The following is a 27,589-nucleotide window of genomic DNA, read 5'->3' as shown; positions in this document are numbered from 1 at the left end:
TGCACAGAGACAGAAAGTGACTGGCGGATCATGCTAAGCCCGAGCGGGCCTCTCCGAGCCACAGGTCAGGAACTGGGTGGATCTCTGAAATATATATATAGTCTTCATTCTCAAACACACTCCACATTTATCCAGCTGTCAAAGAAACAATGGTTTTGCAAGGTCTGCTTATCAAGTTTCTGGATGTGCTGAGAAGGGCCATTACGGAAAAAGAAAAGGGGGCAGGGGACATTCAAACTCCCTCTCCCTTGGCCTCTAAACTGTATAACACGATCACAACAATTTTTTTTGTGAAGCTTTCATCTGTATGACAACAGAAAGTGCCAAAGGATCTAGGGTTTCACCATCATTGTAAAGCATCCTTCGTCTCCTAGGCTCTATTAAGCAGAATTCAACTTAATGACGCTGACCTCCCTGACCAGAGTCATATGAGGGAGTAATTCATAATTGATGGAAAAGAGTTTCCAAAGACAAAACAAAGTGCCACATTCATATCTCTTTAAACATACATGACAGGGCAGATGTAAGTTTCTGCTCTAAGCATTTTCAGAAAGATATCACGCCAGAAGTTCCCTACGGTTGTTTTGAATGGAGAGGCCTTGAGAGAATCCTTGGCCCTGACAGAAAAGCGGGTTCACAGGAAGAATGCGGTCTTTGCTGAGCTTCGGTTTCTTTCCAAACACGCCGACAGAGTGGTCAGAAGTGCTATGGGGCTAACTTGGCGGTGAGCTGCCTCTGGACGACTACATGAGAGGAAGGCTAATCTTGTGGACGGTGGCCAGCTGGAGGGCCCCGGCTGTGAAGGAGGGAGTGACGGTGTCGCAGAAGGCAGCTGCCAGTCCGGGCCCTCCCCACTGGGGCATCCCTGACACGCTATCCCGGTCTCTGAGAATGACATCGAGGGGCACCGGGCACACAGCCTGCGGCCAAGAGAAGATAATTAGGTTCGTGAACCAAACTGAGAAGCAGCGGCCGTGGCTCAGGATGAGGAGGTCAGGGTGAGGACCCAGTATCTGTTCCACCAGAATCACGAGGAGTAACTTATGTTACCTAACAAGGTGTTCACGGCAGCCCTGTTGGCAGTGACAAAAGACCGGAAAACTTCTAAACAGTCCAGAAATGGAGAGAGTGGTTAAATAAATTATGGTACATGTAACAAGAGATCATTATAGTGGCAAATCTGTATGAATGGCTAGGAAAGGCTAAGACAAGCCATTCAGTGAAAAGCTAGGTATAGATTAGAGTTTAGCTTGCTACCGATTGTGTAAAAAAAAAGGCAGGGGGATATAACCACTCCTAGTTTATAAATGCACAGACTCTCTCTGGAAGGATATTCATGAGGCTAGTAATGGTGCTTATCTCTGGGGAAAGGGGGTACGAGGGAGGATGGGAAGGAAACTTTAACTAGATACCTTCGGGGCCTATTTAAATTTTTAAAACTATTCATTCCTTCAACCAACAAATAATCAAGAACTTAGTTTATGGCAGCCCTGTTCTGGGCCATGGTTCTAGAGAGTGAAGACAAGATAAGGAAGACCTCTGCTCTTGTAAAATTTAAATTCTGGCAGAGGAATAGGCAAACAAACAAGTAAATACCAGTGATATCCTGAGATATGAAAACAGGGTGATAACACAGTGAGGAAGCAGGTGGCTATCAGAGAAAATAGGGGGAGGGCAAGAAGGTGACATTTCAGGAGAGATCATTCCCTGGTGGAATAAAATAAATAAAATAAATGGTGTCACAACAACAAAAAACCTGAGAATCACAATGAAAGGGAAAGCCTAAAACCAAAGTTTCAAATAACTCTTAATTACAAGTGAATAAACACCGAACAACTTAAGTTCACCTGTAACATGGGGGGGCGGGGAGGGATAGCTCTTTTTCAGAGGAGTAAGAAATTATTTGATTGTTTCTAGAAATTTTTACTTATAAACCAGACTGAATACAACTTGGTCTTTATACAACTCCTAATAAGATAACCTTATTTTGATGAAGAGAGCGCAAGTCATTAAAAACTTTGGTTCAAGAATCATCTTGCTGGGGGCTCCTGGGAGGCTCAGTGGGTTGAGCAACTGCCTTCAGCTCAGGTCATGATCCCAGGGTCCAGGGATCGAGCCCTGCGTCAGGCTCTGGGCTCAGCGGGGAGCCTGCTTCTTCCTCTCCCTCTTCCCCTCCTCCTGTTTGTGCTTATTCTCTGTGTCAAATAAATAAATAAAATCTTTTTTAAAAAATCATCTTGCTGAATAAATAATCTTGGAAAGAAAATTGCCTCTTCTCATTTATTCCCTGCTCCTGAGATTAAACACTCATCTCATGAATACTAAGGAAGAGTATGAACCTTATACTACTTTTTCCCCCCTACCCAAAGATTAAGTTTACTGAGATTAAGTGAGGAGGGAAAAGGGCAGGTGCATTCTCATTTCAAATTCTTAGTGGTCAGTGACCTTTCCAGAAGAGACACATGGACTAGCACCAGAACTTCTATGCCCTGGGTCTACCCTCTGAGTGTCCATGCCACAGTCATGTTCGCCCACACCTCTGAGCTGCACATACGGGACAGGGGACCTGAATTCTCACATGGGTATGCATGCTGCACCTACCTGCTCAGGGCCGGCGCTATGAATCACAGGCTGATTGGCAAGGGACAACAGAGATTCCACAATTTCCAATTCCTGCTGGTAAAAGGTTTGCACTTTGTTCTCCACAAGGAATTCTTTGGCTCTTTCACTCAGCAAACACGTGAGATTGGCAAGGTCCAAGGCACCTGGATCACTGCTGGGGGAAAGTTTTGAAAAGCCCTGCAGAAAACTATCACCTTTGCTTCTTTTTAAAACAGAAATTCGGCTGGGACATGTGACACTATATTGATGTTTGTTTGATTGCCTGAAGTACAGCTGACACCCACTTTTAAATTAAGGTGTACAACACAGCAACCGACAAGTCTATACTACGCTACGTTCATCACAAGCGCGGGTACCATCTGTCACCATACAGAGCTATTACAGTACTGCTGACTGTATTCCCTGTGCTGTATCTTTTATCCCTAAGACATATTCATTCTATACCTAGAAACCCGTATCTACTTTCCTCACCCATTTTGTCCATTCCCCCCCCCACACACACACACTCCTCCCCTTTGATGGGCGCTTAGCTTGTTTCCATATCTTGACCTCTGTTTATAAGGCTGTGATAAACATGGGGGTGTTTTTGTTTTCTTTGGGTAAACACCCAGTAGTAGAATTACTGGATCATATGGTATTTCTATTTTTAATTTTTTTATTTTTTTAAACCAATTTTTAAACTTTCCCCCATTGTATATTTTTGCCTCCTTTGTTAGAGATTAAGCACATAAACGTGGATTCATTTCTGGGCTCTCTATTCTGTTCCACTGACCTATGTGTCTAGTTTTGTGTCAGTACCATACTTGTTTTGATTACTGTGGCTGTGTACCATATCTTGAAATCTGGGATTGTGATACCTTAAGCTTTGTTCTTCATTCTCAAGATTGCTTTGGTTATTTGGGTCTTCTGTGGTTCAATAGAAATTCTAAGATTATTTGTTCTAGTTCTTTGAAAAATGCTGTTGGTATTTTGATAAGGGTTGCACTGAATCCATAGATTGCTTTGGGCAGTATGGACCTTTTAACAATACTAATTCTTCTAATCCATGAGCATGGAATATCTTTCCATTTGCGTCACCTTCAATTTTTTCATCAATGTTTTATAGTTTTCAGAGTACAGGTCTTCTACCTCCTTGGTTAAGTTTTTTCCTAGATATTCTATTCTTTTTGGTGCAACTGTAAATGGAATTGTTTTCTTAATTTTTCTTTCTGCTTTGTTATTAGTGTATAGGAATGTAACCAATTTCTGTGTGTTAACTCTTATTCTACAACTCTACTGAATTTATTTGTAGTTTCTTTTTTTTTTTATTATTATGTTGTTAGTCACCATACAGTACTCATTTGTACTTTTAATGATTTGTTTTGGTGGAGCCTGTAGGATTTTTCTATATATAGTTATCATGTCATCTGCACATATCAACAGTTTAACTCTTTCCTTACCAATTTGGATGCCTTTAATTTCTTTTTCTCGCCTGACTGCTATGGCTAGGCTTTCTAGTATGATGTTGAATGAAAAGGGGCAACAGTGGGTTTCTTTGTCTTGTTCCCGATCTGAGAGGAGACGATGTTTTCCACCAGTGCATATGATGTTAGTTGTGGGGTTTTCTTATATGGCCTTCACTACGCTATGTACACTCTAAGCCTACTCAGTTGAGAGTTTTTATCATGAATGGCTGTTGGGTTTTATCAAATGCCTTTTCTGCATCTACTGAGATGATCACGCGACTCTCATGCTTTGTTTTATTAATGTGGTGTCTCATGTTGATTGATTTGTGGATATTAAACAATCCATGCATTCCCAGAATAAATCCCACATGATCATGGCAAATGATCCTTTTAATGCATTGTTAATGCAGTTTGCTGGTATTTTGTTGAGGATTTTTGCATCCATGTTCATCAGGCATATGGGCCTGTAGTTGTCTATTTTTGCAGTGTGTCTGTCTGGTTTTGGTGATGGGTAATGCCTGCAGCACAGAATATTTGGAAACTTTCCTTCCCCTTCTATTTTCTGGAATAGTTTGAGAAGAATAGGTATTAACTCTTTTTTTAAATGTTTGATAGAATTCACCTGTGAAGCCATCTGGTCCTAGACTTTTGTGTTTTAGGAGTGTTCTGACCACTGATTCAAAAACATTACTGGTAATCAGTCTGTTCAATAATAATGCTTGTTTCTGACATAAAGGGCAGTCGTACAGTGAGTACTGTGCAGTCATTTAAAAGGATGAGGCAGGACTCTAGGAACTATAATATTCATGAGAAATTCTGAAAAAAAGTCAAGCTGCTGAATGGTATATAAAGTATGTTCCCATTTGTATTAAAAAGCAAATGACAACCCATAAAATATATGGGTGAATATTCATGCTTGTATAGGCACAGAAGAAAAATGTCTAAAAGGATACACCTCAACCTATGAATGGTGGCAACCTCTGCGGAATGGTACTGAGGCAGGAAAATGGGGAGCTTCCACTCTTACTTCCCACAGGTCTAGAGTTTGGGTTTTTTTTAACATACATTTCTTGAATATGTAACATATGTATGTTTAAAAAAATTAAAGCGGCAGTGGAGGGCGCGGTGCCTGGGTGGCTCCGTCGGCTAAGTGGCCAACTCCTGCTTTTGGCTTGGCTCATGATCTGGTGGTCGTGAGACAGAGCCCTGCGTCAGGCTCTGTGCTCAGTGCAGAGTGTGCTTAAGGTTCTCTCCTCCTCTCCCACGCCCTCAGCCCCTCCCCATCCACCCCCAGCTCCATGTACTCTTTCTCTCTCAAAATAAAATCTTAGAAAAAAAAATTAAAGGGTACACAGTGAAGTCTCCTTTCTAAACTTTTTTCAGTTCTACCCGTAGGAAGAAGCTATTACTGGTTTTCTGGCAGCTCTCAGAGTTCTCTGATGCAGACACTAACGAGTATACATATATTCTTAGTCCTCCTGCTCCCCCCCTCCACACACAAGAAAGTAAAATCAGTCTGGGTTGGGAATGACGGGTATCATTTTTTACAGTTTTTTGTTAGAATGTGTCATAGTGTAGTATTTTGATTTTGAGGTTCCAGGGCAGCGCATTCTTTTGGTTTCTTGCCTTGGGGGCTCATTGAGCTTCCTGGATCTGTGCATTTATATAGTTTTCAGCAAACCTGGAAAAACTTTATCCGTTATTTCTTCAAATACATTTTCTCTGCTCCCTGTACTCCTTCAGGGACTCCCTATTACACACACATTTTCCTCACAAGAACCTTAGAATATCTGTACTATTATCTTCACCTTGCACGTAAGAAAATGAAGGCATATGAGGAGTAAGTGGACTTGCCCGGAGCCCCTCCGTGAGTGTGGACCATTCAGGATTTGAACCCTGGCCCGCCCCAGCATCTGGGCGCCCACTGCTTGGCCTTACTGCCATCATCACATCTTCAGCAGGGAGAGGCCACAGCTTACCTTTCTTGCTCTAGGGCTGGGCTGCGGAAAGGCTGGTCGTAAACCTTCCTGTAGATACGGGGCAGCTCCAGCATTCTCGAGATTTGAATGTTGCACACGGGATCATCCACTTTATCTAACAAGCCATGGGGGAAAACGTGCCATAGAAATACAATGAGATCAGCTCTTTCCCACGTCCAAACTGCTGCTAGGCACCCAGTGGGTCACCCTTCCTATAGGTGCCCAAGGAGCATACATTCTAGATGCACATTTAGTGTGGGTCCCAGTCATCCTTTGAGAGGGAATGCAATGCCCTCAGAATCACAGGCTTGTCCAGCAGCAGACTGGAACCAGGGAAAGCACGTTTCTTTATTCACCCATCTGTTACAATGGCTAACAACGGGGGTCATCCGTGGGATTTCCAACCCAAGTCAGCCAGAGCCCTGCAAAACGTATCACTCAGGGGGTGTAGGACTATCATATTTCCAATGAGCTCTTTTCCTTCAAAGTTAATGGACTGAGCAGTGTTCAAGAAATCTCCATCATTTTAAAGAATATGAACACTGTGCCCTAAGTGGACTGCCACTTCAAACTTCAAAGTACATTAGCTCTGATGTGGCCCAAATAAATTTGCCAGGTATATATACTACATCATTGGTTTTCTTCCCCAATTTCTAGTTACTGCTCTTCAAAATAAAGTTAAGAAATGCTGCTTTTCTAAAGAAAGCCTGTTATGAAATAAAATTTCCTCCAGTAAAGAGTTACTTTTTTTTTTTTAATCTGAATCTTTTCCACCATTTGACTTTCAGCAAACCCAGAGTTTACTGGACATACACCCAGAATACCAACCAGTTTGGCAGAGATAACTTGTGCTTACAGTAAGTAGTGACACGAATCTCTCGTTCTTCTCTGTATGTGTGGACATAACCTCTGATCTGGACAATGTCCCCAATTTCGATCTTTGTCTTCTGCTCAATGGTGTCTTGCAGCTTCTTAAGCTGTGAAGTTAAGGTCAGCTCCCCTAGGGTTGCAGTAGCTGTAGTTGCTAGGACCAGAAAAGAGACAAAAGCATAACATGATCACTGCACCACATGTGTGAGATGGTTTTGGGTCATTCTCCTTCTGATAAGCCGCTCTACTGTAAGAAACTTGCACACCCTTCTGAAATCCTTTGCTGAACACAAAACCTAAGCTGTAACTATTCGAAAGTAGGATAATGGGAACAGAGTCTAGGAGGCCTGATAACCCGAGTAAGAAAGTTCTGGCAGGGCTCCAACATGCTCTCCCCTGCTCCTGCATTGCCAGTGCCCTCTAGGATTCATCTGGGTTTGGCAGAAACAGCTCTCAACAACCCTTTAAAGTGTCCTTGCATGAAGACAAGTCTGGCATAGGAGAAAAGGGGACCCAGGTCTCCATACGCAGTTCTGTTTATGGGGAAGGCGAATGTGCCTCAGGCTGATTTCCCACCTTGGTACCCAACACCCTAATCTCTTGCCTCTCATCTTTGTTGGGTAACTGCGGTGATCTCTCTCTCTCACACACACATTCTCACACCACTTAAAACCTAAGTTTAAGCTACTTCATGGTAAAAATAACCCAATGCACATTCAATTCTAAGTAATTTCTATTACTTAAGTTTAATTTCAAATTGTATTAGTTAAATAGTAAGCACAGCTGTGAATACTTGGGTACTATAGGAGCTGCTCTAAGGACTTTACAGTGGATCAGCACACCTAAACCTCACCGCTACACTCATTCATTCTTGGCCTCATTTTATAGAGGAGGACACTGAGTCACAGAGAGGTCAAGCGACTTGCACAAAGTAAAACAGCTAGCCAGCCACAAAGCTGCAGTTTGAATCCAGGTGGTCCCTGACTCCTGCCCCTTCCTGCTTATTATTCTTTATTCTCTGCTGCCTGCCGCATGAGCATTCTCGCGTTTTCCAGTTACAGCTGGGGTGTGTAAACAATTCGATGTTCTGATTTTCTGCCTGGCCCAAGTTCAGATACACATGTGTATCTACAGAATCTATACGACTCAAGCACTTTAAAAAATCGCGGAGCACTGGCGTGTTAACAGGCCACAGTTTGATGAGCTAGTCGCGTTAAATATCCCATTCTCCCCTCTTTCTGTAATTTTTTATTTTGGCTTTAATCACTGGCACCGGATGGGACTTAGAGGTCAGCACTTGGATAACGCAGTCAGACAGACCAGGGTGAAATCTCCACTCACCTCCTACCAGCTCTGAGACCGCGGGCAGGCTGTTAACCTCACTGCGCTGGGGTTGCCTCAACTATGAGTTGTGGGTAACAACACAGTCCACCTTGCACACAGAACTGTTGCACATGATCTAAGTTAACCCTTACATCATGGGTTTGGCACAATGTCAGAGCCGCAGGAAATGGTCTATAAATGTCAGCTATTTGTAAAAAATGAGTAATGAAGCCCTCTAGACAAAATTATGTATTTTTCTTGGGGTCTTTTGTTGGGAATTACTGGACAGAAAAGTTAAAAACAGGTTCACAGTTCATTACATATTGTCAGAAGGTTTGCCAGAAAGAAATAGTCCAACCCTTCTCTTTTTACAAGGTGTGGCCAGCGATGCACGCACACTTGTAGCTCCTACACTGGCTTGGATGTTTAGTACCTTAAAACATACATAATGATTTCATGATGTTTTATTTTTGCTTTTAAACTGCCAGACAGGCTCTGTGTTTTTATATAAGATGATCCGCTCTCTGTATTTCTTTACGTGTAAGGAATCATCTTACTCATTCTATGTATCCTTTGTGTCTTTTGAATACTTCATGTTAACTTCTGAAAAATTTTTAGGGAAGCTTTATCACTTCGGCTAATTACATCCACTCCCCCTATTCCACTGCTTTTCTATGCTTTTTTATTTCATTTTACTACATAAAAGTTTGAAAAAAATGTTTAGTCTATCCTATTGTCACTGATGATAGTTTTTGGTGCTTTAACAGCTAAGCACTTATCAGAGTTTAACATGTGCCCCCATATTTGCTGTGATAAATACAATACTCCATCTTCTTTGGGTTATGTCATGCAAGCTGGAAGATAACGGATCATGGTCACCTCTTTTTAAAATGTTTTTATCTATCTGAGCCAACAACATTTGTTAAATGCTCATGTATTTCCTGCTCTTGATTTATTTCTGGTCTGTCATACACTTAGTGTTCCTATGATGAATGAACAAATGTTCTATTAGCCTATTGATCACACTGTCTTTCTAATCTAATACAGCTTAGATGACTGTGGCTTTGTAAAGTGAAAAGGCACTACTTTTCTTATACCGCATCTACTCTATCCGGGGAAAGAGCAACCCACGGAGTACAGGGCACTCTGTATCCAGTAACCAACACCTAGGAATCTAGACACTATCGGCATTAACGGTACTCAGCTTACCGGCTTTCTTCAAAAAACACCCAAGTGTTACTTTATAAAATGTTATTCCATCTGTGTTCCTGTCCCATCCAGCCATCTTGTACTTGGGCTGAACTGAAAACACGTCGTAACAAATGCTTCCCACAGCACTGCTGAGGTGATTGGACAGGCAGCCGGTCTGAGAACGAGGCCCAGCTTTCATTTAAAGGGTGAGCCAAACTCCCAAAAGGACGGCTCGAGCTCTGTAATTTGGTGAACCTAATGAGATGGCTGGAGCCTGCCCGAACCGCATTTTAAGCAGCGTATTCCACGCTGGAAGATAGCGCCCCCCCCCAAAGTTCTAGTATCAAGGGCCAAGCTTTCTTAACTTGTCTCACAAGCCAGTCCACATGGTACATTCAACAGGACATTTATAGGAATTAATGGCCTATTCTCATACACCTTAACGGACTAGAACAAAATTTTGACTCAGACTAAATTTTGTTTAAAAAAAATTGTCTTCGTTGGCCACGTTCCAGGGGAAAGATTTTAAATTGAGGGCAATTAGATGAAAAGGAGAGAATGGGCTAGTCAGGAATAATTTAAAAATATCACTTCGGGGGCGCCTGGGTGGCTCAGTGGGTTAGGGCCTCTGCCTTCGGCTCAGGTCATGGTCTCAGGGTCCTGGGATCGAGCCCCACATCGGGCTCTCTGCTCAGCGGGGAGCCTGCTTCCTCCTCTCTCTCTCTCTCTCTCTCTCTCTGCCTGCCTGACTACTTGTGATCTGTCTGTCAAATAAATAAATAAAAATCTTTAAAAAAAAAAATCACTTCGTATGTAACACGATGAGAATCCTTTTTGGGCTTTCTCCTTGTATTCCTACTCTCTCTTTTTTCTCAAAGCAATTTCCAACTAAGGCTGCCCACCGTGACTGTTCACCTATTCATCTACTTACAAATCTTTTAAAAATCTCACTCTCAGTATTAGTAGCCATTTTATCTAAAAAATGACTAAATATAAGTTACACAATATTCTTTAGGTCATTCTTTAAAAAAGAAGGTCATTCTTTAAAAAAAAAGAGTTGATTTTGAAAATTAAAACAATGTCTGAAATAGGAATCTGCAAGCTACAGCCCTTGGGCCAAATCCACCCACAACCTGGTAAATAAAGTTTTGGTAAATAAAGTTTTACTGTATGTACTGTGTGTGGCTGCTTCTGTGTACCATGGCAACGCTGGGTAATCAAGGTGCAGACCAGAGAGCCCACAAAGCAGAAAACATTGTTTACCTGACCCTGTACAGAACAAGTCTGTTGCTCCATGGCCTGAAACGAGCACATATATTCAAACAACATGCTCTGATTGAAGGTTTTGACAACACTAAAACCTTAAGTCTGCAAATTGATTTTAATATCCTAGACACAGCTATATGAAAATTCAAGAATCTGATTGTCTTATAGGTTTATTTCTTACCTCTGAAACAGCCATATAAAAACCTGTCGTCTTAAATTTTTTTTTAAGATTTTTATTTATTTAACACACAGAGAGAGATCACAAGTAGGCAGAGAGGCAGGCAGAGAGAGAGGGAGAAGTAGGCTCCCCATTGAGCAGAGAGCCTTATGTGGGGCTCGATCCCCGGACCCTGAGACCATGACCTGAGCTGAAGGCAGAGGCTTAACCCTCTGAACCACCTGGCCGCCCCTTAATTTTTTTTTTTTTTTTAATCTATAAAGCATCCTAAGCAAAGCAGTGCCAATGATTAAGACGTTCCCAAAGAAGGAAATGGAACACTGAAGTCATAGGAAACTGGTGGCCAAGTTCTAAATGTAAATACGCCCAAAAATTAAGTCAAGAGCCAGTGCACTGGTCAGGACAGTCAAAGAAAGAAGCTGAGATCCTGGCAGGTAATGGCAAAGAGGAAAGACACCGTGTATCACCCAAGGAGATGGATACAGATGTTAGATGGAATAGCAGGCAGTATTTCATGAATGACCCCAGCGTGTATGGCACTGCCCTGTGTGTGCTGCAAGACGGGAAGACAAGGTCCCAGTGGCTGTCGCTTCTCTAGAGCCAAAAATGATCATCAGTACTGTCCAATATATTTTTTTAAATTATGAACTTATCTTTAAAAACTCCCTAGGGCCTATTAAAATATACTCAAGGAATTCCAAATGCTGTTTCAGTTACAGTCAATGGGTTCAATACACAATTTTAAAGTTTCTTTCCAGAGCATCTGGGTGGCTTAGTTGGTTAAGTGACTGCCTTTGGCTCAGGTCATGATCCCAAGTTCCTGGGATGGAGCCCGCATCAGGCTCCTTGCTCAGCAGGGAGTCTGCTTCTCTCTCTGCCTCTCTACCCCTGTTCCCTGCTCATGCTCTCTCTCATTCTCTCTCTCTCTCTCTCGAATAAAAATCTTTAAAAACAATAAATAAAGTTTCTTTTCAGTTCATGTTACTCAATAGTTAACATCAAAGGAATCCTATTTACCTTCTCATCAATCTTAGAATTTCTGGTATCCTTGAGATTTCAGAAAATCTGGATCATGGTAGCACAGAAGTTAGTGGCCATCATGTAAAAGGAAAAATCTCCAAAACCTTCTTTGGTCAAGGGTTACACGTGGAACAAGGGGATTCTGAGCCGACTGGCAACTAGGCTAAAACACCTCGACTTCCGTGATAATGACCACAGAAAAAGGAAATGCTCCACCTCCCAGCAACCTGGTCCCACGCTGGCAGGCAGGCTCAGAAGGAAGTGAGCACCAAAGAGGAGATGGCAGAAAGAAACACGACTTGCTCTTCTGTGACATCAGTCAGCCGAGGGCCCAGAGCTCCGGGTTTAGTGCTTCAGGCTGATCCACAGAATTCACCAGTGGACAAATATGTAAACTTAGCCCTATAGCTGTTCTGATGAGCCCCCTTGAGTAAAAACCATTGGTTAGCTGGAAAGTAGAGGAGGGCGTCAAATGAAAGTACCTGATGAAGCCTCGTTATTGTTCGACTTTTTCCAGCAGATACAATTGATAACTCCAGTGCTGTCGTCCACTGCAAGAGAAGTGCAAAAGGGCAGAAGAGAGATCCGAGCATCGCGAGTGAATGAGCGGGTCGTCATCGCATTCAGCCATACCCCAAAATGCATCTTTCAATAGCCTGGCTGGGCAAACCCCTTGTGAAACTCTCCTTCTATTTTCAGAAGTAATGTCTGCAGGTCCACCAATGGGAACTGCCTGTCTGCACGGCTCGCTGTCATACGTGAGCCAAGGTGGGATCACCATGGGGGTACTGGTGATTCCTGTCCTCATCGTCCTCAGGAGCTTAAGTACAGAGATCTCCATGAATGCTAACATGCAAATTGGGCCTTGACCTCCCACCTTGAAGCAAGAGTGCGCTGATACAGCCCATGGTGAGAAGACTCAGAGGGCAACCATCTCTCACCATCCACTCTTTCACGAGCTCTACAGCCTCCCAAGACAAAGCATCCCACTTCTCTTTATGAATGAGCTTCTGCTCAGTCCTTAATACTGCAGGGGACATAAGGAAAGCCAAGCATATTGCAGAAGACCAAAGTTTTGTTTTCATACTGGAACATAATTATACTTTAATCACATAAATAATTTTGGCTTATTTTATCCTTAGTGCAACACAGACACACACACACACACACACACACAGAATTCCCATTGTACATGGATTTATAACTGCAGAGGAACTGGAGATGTTTGGTTTAAGAGGTGTTTTCTCTAATTTCTGAAAAACTCAAAAAAGAGACCAGTGGTTTTTTTTAAAAAATCATCAGCGAGACTGTTGTAAATGCACATGTAATACTGAATATAAGGCAAATTTTTTTATTGCTGGTTTAAATCTGCACTGGAAGCAGAAACCAAGAAAAATATTTCTTATACGAAAATAAATTCTAAATAGATTTTATTTAATGTAAAACAGGTAAACTTAAAAAGATAGGAAGAAAATATGGGTAAATACGTTTGGACCTTGGACTTATAGTTGGTTGGAAGAGACTTCTTTAGCCAGACTTGAAGATCAGAACTCATTTTTAGAAGTCTGACATAGATGACCAACTAAAAATTAATACCTTACAGCAATTTTCCGAATGACAGGGCTAGTGTCTTAATATATAAAGAGCTCACACAGGGGCGCCTGGGTGGATCAATCCGTTGAGCATCTGACTCTTGATTTTGGCTCAGGTCATGATCTCAAGGCTGTGAGATCAAGCCCCATGTCTGCACTCAGCACGGAGTCTGCTTGAGATTCTCTCTCTCCCTCTGCCCCCCCTTTCAAATAAATAAATAGATAGATAGATAGATAGCTCATACAAATGAATAAAGAAAAGATCAGAACCACCAGACAAAAAATGGCAAGGAGAAAGAATACATAATTTACAGAAGATATAAAAATAGCCAAATAAACATGTGTCAGTACACTAAACTCATTAGTTACCAGAAAAAGAACAAACTTAAATAATTTCTCGACTATTAGAATGACAAACATTAAAAATACTGATACCCTCATATGCTGTTGGTGGGAATGTAAATTCATATCAAATTTCTAAAGAGCAAGTTTGGAAACGTGTTGATTTTTTAAATGTATATACTCTTCGACTTAGCAATTACTTCTAGAAATTTATCCTGAAGAGAAAAACAGAATACACACAGATTTATACATCTTGTATAAGGCTGTTTGTTGCAACATTGTTTATAATATTGTCAGTTGGAGATAATCTAAATGCTTATAAATATGGAATTTGTTAAATAAATTACAGTGGCATACCATATAAAAATAAAGTTATAATGAAGATCTACGTTCACTGCTATTAAAAGATATCATGCTTCATTTTAAAAAAGAAATCTTATATATAATCTAATTTATGTAAAACATTAAGTAGTGTATTCTGACAGAAATGATTTTAAGACAGTGAAACGATAATAGCAGGGTTTTTCTGGAACACTGGAAAGGAACTCCACACCAAATGTACATCCTGATTATAAGCCTCATTTCAGAGATTTTAAGAGAAGGAAATATGCATAATAGTACAAGGAAATAAGACACATCTCTATTTCTCCAATACTAGGAACAAGTAAAAAACATTAGGAGGGATGTTCACCCAAACAGTGACATTGTTTTTATCTTATTTATAGGGTTTCACATGAGTTTTACGTACTTCAGTAAAAGTTTTTCTAGTTTTAAATTTTATTTTATGATATGAGTGTCATTTTAAAATAAATCAATGAGGACATTCTGAGTTAAAAAAACAACAACAACTGTATGACACCTCTAGGCACACCACTTCTCTGGCCAGTGTAAAATCTTGGTTTATCATGTAAAGTAAAAACATGAGCACATGAACATTTGTTCTAGAAAATGTGAAGACACTAACGTATAGTCTCCCAGGATTCTAGGTATGAGCTTGAGTTGCTGCCAAGTGCTCTGCCAGGCACGGCCACCAAATCCTTGGACTTTCTGGCCTGCAACGTCTCCCAACAGGTGCTGGGAGCCGGCAGCCTGAGATCTGGCTGCTGGAATGCCCCGGAAAGGGAGCATCCTTGCAGAGCTGCACAACATCCTCCCCAGTTGGGCAGCACCGCCGGGGCGGCTGGCCTTTTGTTTCAGCAATGGAATGAGTCAGTGGGAACAGGAAACACCCCCCAGGACAGGACTATGGTGAGTCAGGTGGAGCAGGACCCAGGACAGCAAGGAGTGGCTGCCTGGCTGGTGGCCCAAGAGCCAAGCTGGCCCTGAGGACAGCAGGGAGGGTGTAGCTCGCCCCTGAACAGGCCTCACAAGAACTAAACTTCTTTCTGTTCTCAATTACCCCAACCTTCAGGTGCTTTTTGTTTTCCCACTGCCCACAGATGTGTCCCGTTGCTTCTAACCTCCACCCTGAAGAGAACATTTATTGGGGAACAGTCATACCTATCTCCTTAATATTTCTAGAATGGGAAAGGGGTTAAGTGAAGCCCCTTTAGGTCACAGGTACAATAACTGGCCTGGTTTTAGGGCCAGGATGAAGATCTTCGAATAGCCTCTTTCATGTGACCTAAAAAACAATCAAAGACCAGAGGGGCTCTGTCGGGTCTCTCCCCAACGGACAAACAGCCGCACCTCCCGGTGCAGCGCCCCAGCATCCCTGAGACACAATGGGGAAGGTCAGAGTAAATGGATTTGGCCGTATCGGGTGCTGGTCACCAGGGCCACTTTTAACTCTGGCGAAGTAGATGTTGTCGCCATCAATGACCCCTTGGTTGACCTCAACAACATGGTCTACGCACTCCGGCGTGATTCCACCACTGTAAGTGCAATGGCACAGTCAAGGCTGAGAATGGGAAACTTGTCATCAATGGAAAGCCCATCTCCACCTTCCAAAGTGAGATCTGGCCAACATCAAATGGGGTGAGGTGGTGCCGAGTCTGTAGTGGAGTCCACTGGGGTCTTCACCACCACGGAGAAGGCTGGGGCTCAGCTTCAGTGTGGGGTCAAGAGGGTCATCATCTCTGTTTCTGCTGATGCCACCATGTTTGTGATGGGTGTGACCCATGAGAAGAGTGACAACTCCCTCAAGATTGTCAGCAATGCCTCCTGCACTATCCATGACAACTCCGGCATTGTGGAGGGACTCATGACCATGGTCCATACCCTCACTGCCACCTGGAAGACCAGAGACAGCCCCTCTGGGAAGCTGAGATGTGATAGCTGAAAGGCTGCCCAGGACATCAACCCTCCTTCTACTGGTGCTGCCAAGGCTGTAGGCAAGGTTATCTCTGAGCTGAATGGGAAGCCCACTGGCACAGCCTTCCGTGTCCCCACCCTCAATGTTTCAGTTGTGGATCTGACCTGCCACCTGGAGAGAGCTGCCAAATACGAAGACATCAAGAAGGTGGTGAAGCAAGCATCAGAAGGTCCCTTCAAGGGCACGCTGGGGTACACTGGGGACCAAGCTGTGTCCTGCAACTTTCACAGTGACACCCACTCTCCTACCTTCAATGATGGGGCTGGCATTGCCCTCAGGACCACTTTGTCAAGCTTATTTCCTGGTACAACAATCAATTTGGTTACAGCAACCAGGGGGAGAGCCTTAAGGTCCACATGGCCTCCAAGGAATAAGGGCCCCCTGGACCACCAGCCCTAGTGAGAGCAAGAGGAAGAGAAAGGCCCTCAGCTGCTGGGGAGTCCTTGCCCCAACTCATCCCCCAATATACTGAGAATCTCCTGACCTCTATAGAGTAGAGGTCCATCCCAGAACCCCTGAGAAGGGGTGGGTTTGGGAACCCCTACTTTGTCATGTACCATCAATGAAATATACTGTCTCCAGCAAAAAAAAAAAAAAAAAAAAAAAAAAAAAAAAAAAACCCAAAAACAAAACAAAACAAAAAAACAAAAACAAAAAGAAGACAAAGTTGATTTCTGGTGCAAGGGTGGGTGGTGAGGTGATGGGACAGAGAAAAATCAAACTGAGTTATATGGAGACTATACATCACAATGGAATCAGTAAGCAGATTGGGCCTATAAACCTCCATCAGTGGAATCTTGAGCAAGTGACTGAGCCTTCTTTTCCTCATCAACAAAATGGAAAGAACATCTGTCCTTTCTATTTCAAAACATCAGGAGAAGAATAACACAAAAGTACACATGTAAAAGTGCTCTGTAACCTGAAATTGTTACTTCATCAGTGGGATTTGGAGAGGAAGTACCTGATTATACTATAGAAAATGTACTTGCCCACAGCTGAGTATGTAATAGGAAACTGGTGAGTACTTCCTAAACTGTCTGGAGAAAAACAGAACCAATACCTCTGGTAAAATAGAGAAGAGATCCAGTATGGGGATGCCTGACAAGATGATCTATTTTGGAGTTTAAAAAATATATATGCTGGGGAAAAGAAGAAGGCATGAGAAACCTCCCTCACACGTTATTTCATAAGCACGAGACAATCATCCTCAGGAAAATGAACACGTGTTGATGAAATACAATGAAATGCATCCATACTCTACATTATCTACAGCGCACAGACCGCCAGGGAGATGTTCTTCGTCCCCTAGTTCAACTGCCTTCTATGTTTCCACAAGTAGAGCAAGGACACAAACCCAGGGCAACACAACAGAAAGCAACACCACTAATTAGAGCAAAGGTTTGGAATCCAAAGTTCAGCTTCCCAGGAAATACCCATCTTGGCCTCTTAACTGCGGAGACTCTAAGAGCTTCACAAGTCAACAGATTAAAATGCTTACATTAAACTCAATGAAAAAACTCAAGACCCACAACGCTAATTGCTGGTGTCCAAACTACAGAAACCCTTTATTTAGTTTGTATCATCATGAGGGGACGGAAATTTTCTGATAATGGATATTCAGTCCTGAGTACCAAAAGGCCTTTTAAAATTCCTGTTCTGAATATAAATCTTGTCAATTATTTTTCATACCTCCCTGTCTTCTTGGAGTGTCTTACTTAACATTAATCTGGACTTTTTATTTTTATTTTTTTATTTTATTTTTAAGATTTTATTTATTTATTTGACAGAGACACAGCGAGAGAGGGAACAGAAGCAGGGGGAGTGGGAGAGGGAGAAAGCAGGCTTCCCGCTGAGCAGAGAGCCCAATGTGGGGCTCAATCCCAGGGACCCTGGGATCATGACCTGAGCCAAAGGCAAATGTTTAACAACTGAGCCACCCGGGCGCCCCTGGCCTTTTGATTTTTAAAGGTATCAATATAAACATCTGCTACCATCCATTGCTATTTACAGCTACGCCCTCCAGTATCAGGTGTCTGTCCCTGATCAACATGGTCATATTTTAGTTCTTCTACCTCCTAACTCCCCATCAGCTGTCATTCGACAGTATTCATCAGCTTCATTCCTACATTTTGCCTCATTTTACACTCAGTCCATGTCGGTGGCTCCAAGGGGCTCCTAAGAAAGGACAAGTGTATGGGCTCCATAAGCGTCCCCAGCCACTCGGAAAGGCTGCAGCTGCTTCAAAGGCAATGATCAGCTAAGTGAGGTCCTTCCACATAAACTCATGTCAGACACAATTGTTCTTACCTCCATAACTGTAGAAAGCATCTTTTTCTCTCCTTCCAATTACAGTTCCCAAGATCTCTACCTGCTTTATTGGGTGCCCCTTGTAAAAAAATACACCTGAAACAAAAAAAAAAAAAAAAAAAAAGAATCAGTCCTTGACAAATGGCAAGCCCTAAGAAATTCAGGTGTCTTTTCCTTAAGGGTCCAAAGTAGCAAGTTTGGTTTTAAAGAAGCCTGTACTAATGCAGAAAAGAGAAAACCAACGTTGCCCAACTAGATTTGGTTAACCTTCTTTCTGTTTGCGAAAATGAAATGTGCCTCCTTGTGGACCTCTCACAACAGGCCTGAAAACAGTCATTAGATTATGAGACCAAATCTATTTTGAGGGATTGCAAAAGAAAAGAGGAAATCACAGGAAAGGCTTGATTTTTTTTTACTAGCACTTTTCTAGAAAGCCAGTCATCATTTCTATGAATTAACATTGATTTTTTTTTTAAAGAGAAGATAAATTAGGTTACAAAAAAAAAAATGCTGCTCTTTGGAGCCAGCATATTATAACTCAAAAACTTCTCTCTTAAAAAAAAAAATTACTTATTTGAGAGAGAGGAAGAGAGTACATGTACACAAGTGAATGGGGTGGGGGAAGGGACAGACGGAGAGAATCTTGGAGCAGACTTACCGCTGAGTGCGAAGCCTGATGTGGGTTTAATCATAACTTGAGCCAAAACCAAAAGTCAAGTCAGACACTAATCCAACGGAGCCACCCAGGTGCCCCCCAAACTTCTCTTTTTTAAAACTATTTTCCAAACCCAGAGGACAGATGCCAGCAGGCAGGTTCCCGCCAGAGGAGAAAACTGAGAGGAGAAACCTCACATGTCTTTTTAGACCAGGAAGGGACACAGACAGAGGGACTCCTGGCTGCAGAGACTCCCTGATTCCAATCCCGGGTCCCAGCGCTGTCCTGGCCCCTGCAGGCCTCCCATCTGCGGCCCCCCGACATCCTGACCCTTTTGGTGTAAGCTACTTGCATGTGCGTCTGTCTCCTGCAGCTCCTGAGTCCAGACTAAAATCTTCTCCAGCCTGTTTTTTCCCCCATGGTGGCTGAATTCTTTACTTGCAGGAAGAGGCTATAACTGTCTAAATGGCAATTTCCTTTTTCAATGAAGATCTGACCTGTAAACATTCATCAGCACAGACTTTTAGCCACCTCCTCCCTCCCCACCAAGCCTGGCAGAGCCTCTGTTCTCCACATCCATGGGGTTAGACGGTGGGACAGACCTGTGGCCTGAACCCCGATGCCCTTCAAAACCCCCAGACTGGCCTCTGCTGATGGTTCTCTTGTATCCCATGTAGATAAAGGGTTGGGAACAAGTCACTCATGGAGAGTCCCAGAGGATGGATAAGGAGGCTCTGAGCCTCAGCCCGCTGGAGATTCTAGGAGAGTTAGCTGTGGTTGGAAGGGAAAAAATTGTGGCAATTTAGTCTAAAGAAGGGCCCTCTCCCAAGCAGGGCATTTTTCTAAAGAATACTTGGTCGGTTAGAGACCTTGCGCGGGGTAACCGTGTGGGCCATGCGCTGAAATGACAGGGCCACACAAGGGAAGGAGCTGGAGTCACTGTGTCATCCCCGAAGGAGGGTCACTCTCTTCCAGGAACACAGGTTGAATGGGGACAAACTGGCTCCACAGAAAATCCATGCAATTTTAAGAGCAGGACAGTTCTGATCGACTCCTCCTGAGTTCTTAGGATTGCTATCCAGGTCCCTTAGTTACGACGTTTGGTGAGACCCTTGGGGCCTTTGCCCCCACCTGCCTCCACTGACCAAACACAAAGGAAAATGGGCGATTTCAGAGTGAGAGCCCCGCAGGACTGCTGCAGGCAAGCTCAGACTTCCCAGCGGCAGAAAGAAGGGTAAATCGGGAAACTATGAGCCTCCCCTAGGGATGTGGACACTGAGTCTTCTACTGAAGTGTTCCCTAGCACCATGGCCTGATGTGCTTGTGTCCAGAGAAGAGCTATGGCATGGCACTTCTGGGTCTGCTATAGGGCCGGGGGGCTTGGAGTGGCCTGAGCTCCACGCTGTTTTCTGGCTGCAGTCAGCCCTTTCTGCTTCCCCAAAGGCACTGGACAGGTAATAACACTGTCTACTGGTGCACTGAGCAAAGTTAGAGAGAATCGTTTTCTAGAACCTGACTGGTCTTCCCCTACCCCATCTCAATGGCTGTTCTGTCCTGGTTGCCAGGCATCTGTTGGCATTAGAGACAGAACACTCTATAGGGTTCCATGTGGTCACTTGTGGCCCCCAGGACATTAGTAGTAGGAAGCAGAACTATGGAGGCCTCTGGACCCATTGGAGAGCCCACCGCCTATCCCTGAAGTGTCTTCCCAGCCACTACAGGGTGCTCTTCTGGTGACGTCTGGAAACTCAAGATAGTCCCAGGACTCTCTGGGTTTCCCTGGGACACTCTGCCACGCACTACTACGGTGGTTTTATAGTAAAGAGCCGACACACTTTGAAAAGGGAAACAGAGCTAGCCAAAAGGTGTTTTGCCTGGGTTGAAGCGTATGAAAAAGGTGATAAAAAGATAGGACTAATGACACAAGCCAGTGAGGGTCCTCAAGTCACCTGCGATGGAGGCCAACCCTCCAAGGTTACCAACTGTGTCAGGCCACTAGATAAAAATCTGAGCAGGTCTTCACCTGAAGACACAACAGACTCTCTCTCAAAGAAAGCACAGAAAAGGGCGCTCCCTAAACTTTCATCTTCTATGCTGACAATGGTTTGCCTTGAAGGGCAAACAGAGTCACTCAGAAATGCAAAAAAATCCTTCCAATCTCAAGCAATTGGTATAGAAAACATCTCTAAAGCATCTCTGAACAAAGGAGAGCAAATTCAGGAGAAACTAATGCATGGGTTGAATCAAAACATTCAGAGAAAATCAAGCGAGGAGAAAACACTCTGCTTGGGAATAGAGAATACACGTGTCCAACTGTAGAGAAACATGACACAGGTATCAGAAACGCAACCCACGAGAAGAAGCTGAAGGGAAGGACAAGAAGTGGAGAGGACCACGTCCTTCTATCAACAGAAGATTCTCTTCTACGACAGAAGAACTTAAAAATAGTTGGATGAGGACACCTGGGTGGCTCAGTCAGTTAAGTGGCTGCCTTCGGCTTGGGTCATGATCCCAGTGTCCTGGGATCGAGTCCCACATCGGGCTCCTTGCTTGGCAAGGAACCTGCTTCTCCCTCTGCCTCTACCTGCCACTCTGCCTGCCTGTGCTCTCTCTCTCTCTCTCTCTCTCTCTCTCTCTCTCTGACAAATAAATAAAAATTAAATCTTTAAAAAAATTATTAAAAAAAAATAGTTGGATGGAGGCTCTGTCGACTGAAAGAAAGCTCAGGAAACAAACAACAGAAAACCACTCAGACAACAGATACTGGCTGATGGGGGAGTTCAAGCTGCAGCCTTCCCCACGTGGTCCTTCTGTTCCTGCTGCCTCTGTTCCACATGCAGCCCCCAGAGGCCCAAACATACTGGGGGATCCCCTGGACTATCAGGTCCCCAGGAAGGAGTAGGATCATGTGGGGAGGGTTGAGGGACCCAGGTCACACAGGGAGGACTAAGTCAGCTTTCACAGCAGCTCATCCCCAAACAGCCACTGCCACAGCAAGACATTCACCTGGTTTCTCTCTTTGAAAAGTACTTTTGATTGATCTCTTTTTAGTCTGCCATTACTTAATTGATGTCTAATAATATTCAAGTGCCCAAGATACTATTTTGCATATAATTCTTACAAATATACTATTCCCACTTCATCGGACCCTCTAAGATTAGATAATATAAGTAACAGATTTTTTTTTAAAGATTTTATTCATTTATTTGACAGAAATCACAAGTAGGCAGAGAGGCAGGCAGAGAGAAGACAGAGAGTGGAGGAAGCTGGCTCCCCGCCGAGCAGAGAGCCCAATGCGGGGCTCGATCCCAGGAGCCCGGGATCATGACCCAAGCCAAAGGCAGAGTCTTTAACCCACTGAGCCACCCAGGCGCCCCTAAGAAACAGATTTTGATTTAAACATCAGATTCATTATTTATCCCATTATTAAAGTCTGACACGGATATTTAGAATAATAAAGACTATTTCTGCATGCTATAAACAAAAAGATAAAGCAAAAAAGACCCCAAAACTGGGGCACCTGGGTGATTCAGTTGGTTAAGCAGCCAACCTGGGATTTCAGCTCAGGTCATGGTTTCATGGGGGTGAGATCTCATGGGCTCCATGTTCAGTGAGGAGTCTACTTGAAGATTCTCCCTCTCTGCCCCTCCCCCAACGCTCCTTCTCTCTCTCCCTCTCTCTCTCACAAATCTTTCTTTTAAAAAAGACCCCAAGGGGCACTTGGGTGGCTCAGTCATTAAGCCTCTACCTTCGGCTCAAGTCATGATCCCAGGGTCCTGGGATCGAGCCCCACATCAGGCTCCCTGATCCGCAGGAAGACTGCTTCTCCCTCTCCTACTTCCCCTGCTTGTGTTCCCTCTATCGCTGTCTCTCTCTATCAAATAAATGAATAAAATCTTAAAAAAAAAAAAAAAAGACCCTAAAACCTATAAATACCACCACCACCACCACCACAAACTTGATACTATTTTTTCATAATATTTTTTATTAGTTTAAATTTGCAGATTAATTTAGAGAAGTAGACATTCTGCAACCATTCTGCAAGGCAATTCTGACGGATGGCAAATACAGAGTCAGGTCAAACTTCAAATCAAGGGCACAGCCTCCCACAAAATTGCTTTCTTCACTTACCAGCCCTGAACCGGGGTGTTCTCAAGCCACCCACACTTCTGACCAACTGGCTACAACTTCAGGGGACCTACAACTCTCTCAGCTTTGGTGTTTTGTTACAATGGGACACAACTCAGGAAGGTACTAGACTTATGACTATAGTTTTATAATGAAGGGTACAAACCAGGACTCACTAACTAAAGAGATCCATCGGACAAGGTCTGGAAGACTCTAAGCACAAAGCTTCCACACCCACACAACAGATCACCCCCCTGACAAATCAATGCACGATTACCAACCACGAAAATTCACCTGAGCCTCGGTGTCCAGAGTTTTTATTCGGGTTTCATTTTGCAGGCATGATTGAATCGTTGGCCACATGACAACTCAATCTCTAGCCCACTCCTTTCCCCAGGGGTCGGCATGGACAACCCCTATCCTCAAACCAAACCAGAAACAACCAATGAAAACAACACAGAAAGAAAAACCCAGACTAGGGGAATTTCCCATCCCTTGAGCCCTACGGTATAATCTCAAGAAGATCACTCTCTTGCAATTATGGTTGGTGCCTGCTTCAAGCATGATGTTTCATTTTAAAAACTGTTACAGTCAGCAGTTAGGTTTTTACAGGATGCCTGGAGGCCAACAAAGGGGGAGTCATGGCTAGCTATGGGGGAAGTCAGAGACCTGTCCCTGCAGCACCCCAAAAACAAAGCCATAAGAAGCTGGATCAAATCAGACAGGCTCAAGACAAAGAAAGCCAAGAACCTGGATCAAGTAAGGGGGAAAAGACACAGAGCCCCGCTCCTCCAAAAAATGCCTCCCCAAGTAATAAATATTCCAACCCCTAATTAACATCTGTCAGTAAAAGGCAGGAACCCAAAACCTGGGATGCAGCTCTCCCTTGAGCTCACCTGCATTCACTTTATTTTTTTTAATTTTCTTTAAATTCAATTTATTAGCATATAGTATATTATTAGTTTCAGAAGTAGAGTTCAATGATTCATTGCATACAACACCCAGTGCTCATCACATCACATGCCCTCCTTAATGCCCATCACCCAGTTACCCCATCCCTCCACTCCACTTCCCCTCCAGCAACCCTCAGTTTTGATTCCTAAAGTTGAGTTTCTTATGGTTTGCCTCCCTCTGTGTCGAGAGTGTACTCTCACTTTAATAAACTTTCTGATTTGCACCGCTCAATCCTTGCCTCGGGTCTCTCCTTGAATTCTCTCTTGCAATGGGACCAAAAGCCTCTGGCAACATCTCTGAGAAAGGACGGACAGAGGCGTCAGGGTCAGGAGTCTCCCCAATCCACCTGGCAACAAAATCACATCTAAAACAGCATTACCAGTGACCTAGCAAAGACCAACAGGATCTGTTTTCCTTGGTTGGCTGTTAATACATCATGAGGTCCTTCACCTGCAGTAAGTTAAGCCCCTATCATGCCCAGACATTTCCTTGAGCCACTCCATAAGACCTTTCTTTCAAAATGCAAAGCTGGCATTTGGTGTGAATTACTTTCTTCCTGAGATGAGCTACGAAGAATACCAGCCTGTTCTGGAAAATGGACAACTGTGGGGGAGGACGGCTGCCTTCCAAGAAAAAAAACAAAAAACCAAACATAGAACATTTCCAACAATAATTAGGAAACCAAGGTGTTTTGCACACAAGGCTTTAGAATAAGGTCCTCCAAATATATTTGTACATAGAACTGGAAACACACAAAACATCCTCTCATTAAAACCGTGCATACTTGAGCTTCTTGAAGACTTCTGACTCACAGCTTGCTATTCACTCAAAACAGCAAAGAGATGAACCAAACTTCTCATGTAGCACAGTAAACATGTGAAGATCCATACACAGCTATGTGAATTATTTAAATCTACCCCAAATTATATTTGTTATGTTTCTAGGCATGAAGAACCTATCTTTAGTAACCACCTTTAAAAAAAAAAATGATTTCTTTAACTTTACATTTATAATACTTTGTTGCTCCAATTACTTTCTGAGGGCCCACCACATGCCAGGCACAGCACTAAGCACTGGAATTATGTAGGTGAATAAAGCAGATAATGTCTTTCCTCTCAGGGAGTTTATATTACTTGGTTCTAAGTAGTTGATAACAAAACAAAACCCCACAAGTAAATCAGGCCTGGTTAATCCCCATTTTTTTACAAAGAAGACACCTAAGCTTTGCAGGTGAGTCACATATCCGGGCCAGGGAACAGGCCTAGAGATGTCTGGTCCACTGAAGCTTTCCACCAACAGCTGTCCCAGAGAAAAACAACCGAGCATGTTAAAATATTAAAGACCTCAAAGCCAGACCAAAACCAACAAAACAAAAAAAACCAAAAAGCCCCAAACATTCCAGGGTACAAAGGTTACTTCCCCACGCATTTATTTTAAAAAATAAAAATAAGACTTAGACTCTGTAACTTGCACAGAAAAGTATTCATTTGAGAGTCCACGCTAGGTCATTTTCAGAGCCTGCAGCAGGGAAGGTTCTCCCGAAAGCCACTAAGCCCCACTTTCCTGCAGCTTTGGAGAAAGAAGGGTGAGGTGCAGGTGCAGCCCTGGGCATCCTCCAGGCCCACCAGCCACATACCTGGTACCTGGCGGGACTCCTTCAAGTCCAGGATATCCCCGATGTAGAGTTTTGCAAAGGCTAGAAACACAGGATCCAAACCCCACAAGAGGGAAGGGGTCTCCTCTTCACACTGGCTGGATTCGGGCTGCATCGGGAAGCTGGGGTTTGGCTTGCAGCCAACCCTGAAAGGCTCTGCGTCACTAAGTGGAGGATCTAAATGTGAGACACACACACACACACAATCAGGATGCAACGCTTTTAAAGGGTGAAATCGGCATGGCCCCGAAGCTGCTCCCAGGTGGCTATGCAGAACTCCGGGAGGGATAAAAGCAGGGGCCCCGGGCCTGGCAAATTCAAGCCACGGGCCTAGAACAAAAAAGCACTCCTCGGGTGAGGGCCTGTGCGTTCCTTACGGCTCTCCCTCTGGCATCTCCTCTGCCCCACGGGAGTGTTTCTCCTTACCCCCAGGTACCAACTTCAAAACGGCTAAATGCTAACTTTTCACCTTGAGGGGCTGTGTCCATACAGGCGTACCCTGAAACCGCTTGGATGGGCGGGGTCTGGGGAGGTATGGGGGCCCGCGTGGCCAAACACAAGGGGGTCCGAGTGGGTGGGACTGTGCATCGCTCGGCCCCGGCACCTTCCGGTCTGGGAATGAGCCTCCGACAAGGAGGAAAACGGAAACGACTAGCAGACCCGCTCGAAGCCCCTCCCGCCGCGCTCCCGCCGCCAGCCCCCGGCCCCCAGGAGCGCGCAGGCCCGGCCCTTCCCGGCGCTCCGAGGCCGCGGGCGCCTCGGCCCCGCCCGGCGCTAGCGCGCGGGGGCCCAAGGCGCCTCCCGCTCCGGGCCATCCACCGACCCACCTCTCCCGGCCGGGGCCTGCCCTCCCGCGGCCCGCGCCTCGCCACAGCTCCGCCCCGCCGCGCCTGCCGCTCCGCTCCAACCCGGCGAGGCCCCGCCCCCAGCTCTCCGGCAGGTGGCGGCCAGGCTGTCTGGCGTTTGCGGGACCCAAGCTGTCCTCTGGTCCCTCCATCCGTCCCTCATGGGCTTCCGCTGGAGCACAGAGCCCAAGTCTCTGAGGCCTGGGACCTGACTCTGCAATTCCTGCTTCCCAAATCCCATCTTCCAAGTCTCCCTTTCACCTTACGCTGGTGGTAGGATGCTGAGTCAGGACCCCAGGAGCCGGGGACTGGCTCTTGCGTGGGGAGGAGGCGGGAGTAAGGGGGAGTTGGTTCCTGATATATTAAATAAACAAATAAAAAAACGCAACACCAAGAGCAGGATTGCCTTGTGGCATATTTTAAATGTTTATTTACACTTGGTGAGTGATCTGCTAACACACACACACACACACACACACACACACATTGGGATTCTACAGTTTCACTTGAAGATAATGTCAGTATCCAAATGTGGGCTCTTGAATGAATGTGAGGACTTGGTTGTCCCAAAGCTAGCCCCACACGATTATAATAAATACAATAAATTTTGTCTTCTTTCCTCTTATTCCATTTACACTCTGGAATGTTGTGCATATAAAGATTTTGAAAAACCGACATTCTGGTAAATCATGGCTACCTTGAGGTTGCTTGTCCCCAGTGGTCCTAAGTTAAAGTGAGAAAAGATAGCCACATTCCACTCCCATTAATAAATAAATAAGCTACATCATGACATTACTCAAGATGACAAGAGTTCTTCCTAATTTATAGAGATTCTAAAATGGAAGGAGGAGTAGAGGTCGTTCTGGCAGGCCGTTCCCTGGGGGAGGCAGGTAGTGTCCAAAGA

General features: G+C 44.2%; 1 protein-coding gene and 1 pseudogene across 33 annotated transcripts in view; one reads left to right on the top strand and one right to left on the bottom strand.

The window, feature by feature from the left end:
* Positions 1 to 26,744, bottom strand: part of STN1 (STN1 subunit of CST complex) — a 43,582-nt gene extending 16,838 nt beyond the window's left edge. For 7 of the 32 annotated variants that reach the window (XM_080823001.1, XM_080822987.1, XM_080822999.1 and 4 more), the window contains exons 1-7: positions 26,310 to 26,594; positions 25,823 to 26,017; positions 18,450 to 18,545; positions 12,377 to 12,445; positions 6,903 to 7,070; positions 6,047 to 6,161; positions 2,602 to 2,776 (exon numbers count right to left, since the gene is read on the bottom strand). In XM_080823001.1, the coding sequence (XP_080679127.1) occupies positions 2,602 to 2,776; positions 6,047 to 6,161; positions 6,903 to 7,070; positions 12,377 to 12,445; positions 18,450 to 18,545; positions 25,823 to 26,017; positions 26,310 to 26,328 (837 nt within the window). In that variant the 5' untranslated portion in view covers positions 26,329 to 26,594. Of the gene's footprint in view, positions 1 to 2,601; positions 2,777 to 6,046; positions 6,162 to 6,902; positions 7,071 to 12,376; positions 12,446 to 18,449; positions 18,546 to 25,822; positions 26,018 to 26,309; positions 26,595 to 26,667 lie in introns of those variants that run through there. The other 25 variants (XM_080822983.1, XM_080822995.1, XM_080822980.1 and 22 more) reach the window with 10 other exon arrangements.
* LOC308355062 (glyceraldehyde-3-phosphate dehydrogenase-like) lies at positions 15,553 to 16,516 on the top strand (annotated as a pseudogene). Its single transcript has one exon. The product of its transcript is annotated as a glyceraldehyde-3-phosphate dehydrogenase-like (transcript).
* Positions 26,745 to 27,589: the final 845 nt, after the last annotated feature.

The sequence above is a fragment of the Martes martes genome, assembly GCF_963455335.1.
Source record: "Martes martes genome assembly, chromosome: 14".
Lineage (NCBI taxonomy): Eukaryota > Metazoa > Chordata > Mammalia > Carnivora > Mustelidae > Martes > Martes martes.
The sequence above is the reverse complement of the archived record's forward strand: the minus strand, read 5'-3'. Positions and strand labels throughout refer to the sequence as shown.